Below are 6,860 nucleotides of genomic sequence, written 5' to 3'. Positions count from 1 at the left end.
ATTTATTATTATATAGAAGTTACAGTGCGAACTAGAATAAGATTAGAAGAATAAGATAATTTCTAGAGGTTTATTATGCGATAAAAGCGTCGTCCTTTCTGATTATTGCAAAAATAACGTAACAGAAATGCGCTAAAAGAATATTTTATTTTTTAAACGATTAAAACGATTTAAAAAAAGAAGAAAGGATATTTATAGTTGTGTAAGCTGCGCCTTATTAATATCGCTGTACACGCAGTATGTTCTCCCGCGTTCGCGAGAACGAAATGCTATTCAATAAACATTGAATATACATTCGCACTTTATGTATGTTTCTTATTTCGTTCAAATGTCCCGCCTGACGGCGACATGTTGGCGCACGACGCGACGATGACGCAATCGCGAGAGACTTGCGCAAGCATGCGCAAGTTGTAAAGCGAAGGCGACGAAACGGTCAGTACGCATTGTGTATACTGCATCGTTCGCCAATTCCAGTAAATTCTTATTCCCATCCACCGATTTTCTGCCGTTGTCCTTCGATCTCTTCTCACGATGGCGAATGAGACGTGTTCGTCTGGCGAAGTCATGACTGATGCCGCGAAAACGGCAAATCAGCTCTACAAGATCCACAACCAGGATGACTTCAGCCGGATCACCAAGGGAATTAAGGTTGCACGGTGCATGCAGTCACCGTCGACTTACGGTGAGCTCAGAGCTGTGAATCTGGTTTTGTAAATGTTTAACAAGACGCAGGAATGCGAGAAACGTATGTTTATTTATTTTTCGCTAAGATCAGAATAAGAGCTCCGCCTTTAGAGCGAGACGGAGATGAACGTTCAGATTGGGAAAGAAGGTGCAGCTAGGAAGGATAGCTTACATATGTGACGTTTGTCAAGACACGAAGGACACTGAGCAAGTTCATGTTCTAGAGAAGCGCAACTGTTTCTCTTGAAACAATTACGCTGAGAGTAGATATCATTTAATAATAGTTAATTTAATAAAATGTATTTATTGTGTACTGTACTGTACGTTATATGCACCTGTTTTTATATTGTCAATTGTTAATAGGAAAAAATTTGTGTAAATATTTGCTCTTATTTAAAGCATTAGATTGTATGACCTTTTTTGTTATCTCTCTCTTGTAGGAGATAACAAAAAAGTCATACAATCTAATGCCATATGTTTTTGGATACTGTCTTGAAACAATTATGCTTATTGGTTTAAAGGCTTTGTTTAAATTTTATTTAAAATTATGAGAACATGTATTTTGAGAATATTATGATTTAATATCACTTAACGTGTTGTTATAAGATTGGTATAATGAGGATTTTTTTTCACATTAATATTCTATTTCCTAGAATTCACAGTTATATTAAAAATACGTAATACAATAACATTGATATAAATAGAGTCTAAAGATTACAGTGAAAACTTTGAGTTTGTGTCTTTAATATAATCAGTTGGATTATGATATTAATCTCTTCTCCCTCTCTCAGAAAATTAATGACATTGGATCTCTTTAGGCCATTACAAAGATAAAAAACTTAATTGTACGAATTGAGGGAAATTGAATATTATTTTTTGATGAGATTATCTTAAAAAAATAGCAAGGTCATTTTTAATTTTTCAATATGCGTGAGAAAAATAGGAAATAGCCAATAGTTTAGCAAGATTTCATATGTGGAGTTCACCTCTGCTTTGCAGTACCTGATAGCGAGCAGATAATATGTGAGCTGGTGGTATCCGATTCTTTGTGTTGTTCTTATTGTAATACCGAATTTGAAGACAAGGTACAACAGAGACTCCACTACAAGCTGGATTGGCATCGTTACAATCTGAAGCAACATCTGAATGGTTTGAAATCAATTAGTGAGGACAATTTCAATAAGTTGGCCGGCGAAGGTACAGTCTGAGATGAAGTACACGGCGAGCTTTAAGACGATGCAAAAATAGTTAGACATGTGGGAATTTTATAGGCGATATGTCTAGCCTGTCTGGTAGCGAGGTAGAGTCCGAGAACGATGACGATGCTGGTACTTCGGAGACTGGGGCTTCATCTAATGATCAAATCAAGAATGAGTCGTCAAGTAAGACTGGACTTGGCAGGTCCAGAAAGACGTCAGAAAGACGCGGGAAGGTAATCGAGTCAGACATTTCGGACACTGAGTACAACGAGGAAATGTCCAAGGAACGAAAGCTGCAGGTTGTCGCAAGTCGTCACACCAAGGTGTTTTTCGAGAACGATGATGGCAATATATTTAGTATCTACAGGTGTTTGCTGCATCATAAAAAGGTGTGTTTGTTATCGTTAGCAGGATTGTCGTCAATTAAAATGGTAAAAACTAATGCACTATTATTTGTTAGTCTATTCTTTTCAGCTGAACTTGTTGCACCGTTCATTTTTCCTCCTTTTTTTCTAACACAACGTAAAGATAAAAAGAGGAAAAGTAAACGCTGCAAAAAGTTTAGCTAAAAAGAATAAGTCTACTGTTACGTATGCTTGGAAGATATATGCTTGCACACGAAGTATCATTTTGAAAATTGATTACTTTGTTAGAGTCGCTTGGCGTGCTCTGTACTTGCCAGATCGGGAGATATGCAATTACGTTTTAGGACATTCCCGAAAAAGACACCGAGATGATCGCTCAGGCACTGGACAGCGGCAGAAAGTCCAAATGGATGGTTATCATGGTCGGTGGTGGACACTTCGCCGCGGCAGTATTTCAGGGTATGTACTACTCTTAAGAATATTTTGATGATGTGCACAATTATTATATTCATTCGCTTTGGTGTATCGCAGATGGTGAGCCTATCGTGCACAAGACTTTTCATTCTTATACCGTGCGAGCAAAACAAGGCTTCGCTCAAAATTCTCGTACAAATGGTAATCACGCGAAAAGCGCTGGTGCTAGTTTGCGAAGATATAACGAAGCATCGCTTATTCAGGTACATTCTGTTTACACATCTCGCTAGAGATTAATGAGTTATTTAATAGTCAATTAAACTGACAAGTTGCAAGCTGACGTAACGATTCTAGCATGTACAAGAGATATTGGAGTCATGGTCAATGCACATCAACAATTCAGCAGCTATTTTGTACCGAGCGGTCGGCCCACACAATCGTACGGTGCTCTTCGGTGGCAAGAATCCACCTTTAGATAAGAACGATTTTAGAATAAGACCACTGCCATTCCCTACTCGAAGAGCAACGTTTAGAGAAGTCAAGAGAGTATATGATATTTTGAGCACCATGGAGATTTATGGTAAATAATAATAATAATAATAATAAAATAGTTGTTCACAATCTCAATTTAACTTATATTCAATTTGTATCGAACAATTCATTTTTGTAATGTCATGTCTATCTAGGCTCTGCGGCGGATTTTACGGACTGTTTCCCCAACTCTCCGCGACAGCCCGTACGGAAGAAAGTTTCGAAACCGGAAATCATGAGCGAGATACCTGAAGGAGAAGTTGCTACGGAATACAATTCTAATGCCGGTAATCTCAGTAGTCTGCAGGATAACATTAAGACACCTGCGCAATCTACTCCAGAGAAGCAACATCGGAATTCTCGTCCGCACATAGATAGAGCGAAGCCGAGGAAAAGTCCGAATCGGCCACTGCCAGGTTCATATCATTAATTTGAAATATGAGTAATTAAGATTCTCCACTTTTTTAATTGGGATCCTCCACCAGATATGCTGTGATTATTATTAAAAATAATATTTGCATAAAATTATGTTTATATTATTCCACATATATTTGTTAGGTTAAAAAGAAAGATTTACTATTTTACAGATATAATTGTTAAATTAGCTCAGTCGTCCTCTGAGTCCGAAATAGATCCAAATTTTCCAATAGACGTTCTTTTAACTGAAGAAAATTTTGAGGTATCATTTAGGGCGAATTTACAAGCGTTTCAAGATACTGTGCCGAGATACATGAAAAACAAGAAAGCTCATCGACAGAAAAAGAAAGTCAAGAAAGACAGTAAGTCTCATTTTTTTTAATAGGTATAGTAGAACTTTGTTTATCAGAGCATATGCCGGAAGACAAGACAATTCCGAATGTTTCAGATAATAGAGACTCACTAGTTCTTTCCTCTTTCGTAGTACCTACTTATTAGTTTCAAATTATATTTCAAATAATTTTGGAGTTGACATTCAGATAACTGAAGTGTTGAACACGTCGAACTCTTATTATCCGAACAATACATCCGTAATTCGGTTAATAAGAACTTAACTAAGAGTATATTTGGAAGCACGAATTTGTTCATATAAATGGAGTGCAGATAAACAAAGTTTTTCTGTATATTAAAATTATAATCTTTTTTCAAAAACTTGAGAAAATGTTTACAGTTTAAATCAAATAATATAAAGATTTTTATGTTAAAATTAAGAGAAAGTGAAAAGTGCATTAATATATATTTTTATTTTAATGTATTATATTATATTATTTTTAGATCAGATGAATAATGAAGTGCTGTCGGACGCTAAGATCAAATTATGGACTGCCTGTAAGCGGGGCGATAACGATCTGTTATCATCAGTTATTGATACCTTATTAGCCAAAATTAAGGAGTGCGAAGAGGAGCAAAACAAAAAAGATGTCACAGACAGTTACGTCATGTCCAACAATACTCCCGTGAGCACGAATGACGTGACAAAATTGGTTAACGATACCAATGAGGATGGCAATACAATGCTGCATTTGGCGGCACTCGGTGGACATTGCGAGCAAGTATGGTACGTATATATTATTATTATTGAATAAGTTTTATATTTTTAACGAAATCTTGAGTTATGTAATTTGATTTATTGATAGGTTGCTGCTAGAAATCGGATCTGACCCTTGCAATAAGAATAAAAAACTGCAAACACCATATGCTGCTGCAAACGATAAGAAAACTAGAAATGCGTTTAGAAGATTTATGGAAGCTAACCCGGACAAGTTCAATTATCAAAAAGTATTGTTCACAACAGAACATTACATTAATATATCTACTTAAAAAATAGTTTTTATAAATTTTTACATATGTATTTTGATTAACAGTCTCAAATACCTGGACCGCTCTCTGATGAGATAGAACAAGCAGAAACGGAAAAGAAAAGACAGCAGCGTAAGTTGAAACGCTTTAAGGAGAAAGTTAAGAGGAAGGAATTCGAATTGAAGAAGCAAGAGGAAAACGAGAAGCAGAAATTCCTTAATCTCAGCGATAAAGAAAAGGTTAAGTATGTTATATTAAGTATAGAAGTATTGAAAGTGTATTTTGTTAATAGTTTAAATTTTGTTCTTTCATTGGACGTTTATCTGATTTGTTTCTTCCTCTTCGTCTTGTAGAGAGCTTTGATTGTACAGAATCGGATGTTGAGTGAAGGATACACTGTGGTGTCGCGATGCTTCCAATGCGCCATCGATATGACTGATAAGGTGCCTTTCGAATATAATGCCAATCGTTTCTGTTCAATGCCATGTCTCAAAGAGCACCGTCTTCACAATAAATATGTTATCTGATGGTGCATTATGTCTAGTTAGGAAAACTTTTATGCCAATTACTCATTTGCAATTGTGATTACGAGAGGCTGCATTTACAGTCAAGTTACAATCAACCTCAGATAGCATACGAACATTCTGTAAATATTTATTAAGAACATTTGTACATTCTGTAGATGTATTAAAAATACTGCAAATATTAATAGTATGTTCATATATTCTAGTGATACAGCTGTTCTATGAATATACATAAAATATTTTATACAATGTAAAAGTTATGCGTTTCGCGGATTTCCTCCGTGTCCAGATCCATTTTTGAAATGCCAACGTTTCGTGAACCTTGCAGTCCACTTCTTCAGGGCGAAGAGCAGCCTGATACTGAGTATTTCAAGAATGGATCTGAACACGGAGGAAACCCGCGAAACGTATAACTTTTATATAGAAAGCACCCGTGGAAGCTACAAGAATATTATTTTATACAATGTTCTATATTCTACATATTTTCATATATGTCTGCCTAATCTTATGCACATGATAAGGTTCCCAGACAACATTAAGACATCTTAAAGACGTCCGAAAATCATACTTTAAAAACATCTTAAATAATTTCCTGAATAATTATCACACATTGAAATTATCGAAAATGAGAAATGGCACGTTAATTTTTGTTATGTGTAAATAAAGACAAAATTTTGGATAAAACAAAATGATCAGATAGCGTTAAAACATTTGTAAAAAATGGACGAAAACTGCTTATTTCCCCTGATCTTTAAGACGTGTTATGACCCACTTTATGTCTTTAGGGAGTTTTTCAGACACTATATTTAGACGTCTTAAATCATGACTCACATCTTTCAGATGTCTTATAAAAGACATTTGCGACTTCCTTTAGACGTCTTTAAAATGCTATAATGTTCTCTGAGAAATAATTTATTTACGCCTTGCACTAACATTATTTTAACCTTCTTTTTTTAATGCCATGAGAAAAAGTTTAGTTAATGCCAAGAGATAGAATTTTAAACCTCGTTTAAAATCAAAGTAACATTGATGCAATCTTAGACAATAAATTTTAGAATTTTAGATCATATTAGCCGTGTCGATATTTATACTGTCAGTTTTGAAAATCTATAATTATTTGTAACATTAACTATAGATTTTAAGAAATCTATAATTTACGTTATGGTATATATATCATAGATTTTAAGTATTGACAGTGTATATCGTAGCACGGTCATTATTTGTTTAATGTATATAATAAATTGTTTATATGATACACGCACACATATATATTTTTGTCATATCAATGCACAATTTATATATACAATTATTGCACAAACGTTTATTGAGATATTTAATTTTACGGTCTAAATTATCTCTATTGTGCA

General features: G+C 34.8%; 1 protein-coding gene across 1 annotated transcript; it reads left to right on the top strand.

Moving 5' to 3' along the window:
- Window positions 1-531: 531 nt before the first annotated feature.
- LOC108751278 (ankyrin repeat and zinc finger domain-containing protein 1-like) lies at window positions 532-5,711 on the top strand. The gene is made up of 12 exons (XM_018491369.1): window positions 532-682; window positions 1,684-1,881; window positions 1,956-2,272; window positions 2,593-2,707; window positions 2,780-2,925; window positions 3,017-3,242; window positions 3,349-3,609; window positions 3,781-3,972; window positions 4,445-4,727; window positions 4,807-4,948; window positions 5,035-5,208; window positions 5,323-5,711. Exons 1-12 carry the CDS (start codon window positions 532-534, stop codon window positions 5,494-5,496), a joined length of 2,379 nt encoding a protein of 792 aa, XP_018346871.1. The 3' UTR covers window positions 5,497-5,711.
- The last annotated feature ends 1,149 nt before the right edge of the window (window positions 5,712-6,860 follow it).

Source organism: Trachymyrmex septentrionalis, unplaced genomic scaffold, assembly GCF_001594115.1.
Source record: "Trachymyrmex septentrionalis isolate Tsep2-gDNA-1 unplaced genomic scaffold, Tsep1.0 scaffold43, whole genome shotgun sequence".
Classification (NCBI taxonomy): domain Eukaryota; kingdom Metazoa; phylum Arthropoda; class Insecta; order Hymenoptera; family Formicidae; genus Trachymyrmex; species Trachymyrmex septentrionalis.
This window is presented reverse-complemented; position numbering and strand designations above follow the sequence as displayed.

Coding starts and splice junctions, on each gene's coding strand:
- LOC108751278 (XM_018491369.1), top strand. CDS start 532: ATGGCGAATGAGACGTGTTCGTCTGGCGAAGTCATGACTGATGCCGCG. Junction 1,882..1,955: donor CAATAAGTTGGCCGGCGAAG/GTACAGTCTGAG, acceptor GGAATTTTATAG/GCGATATGTCTAGCCTGTCT. Junction 2,273..2,592: donor GTTTGCTGCATCATAAAAAG/GTGTGTTTGTTA, acceptor ATTACGTTTTAG/GACATTCCCGAAAAAGACAC.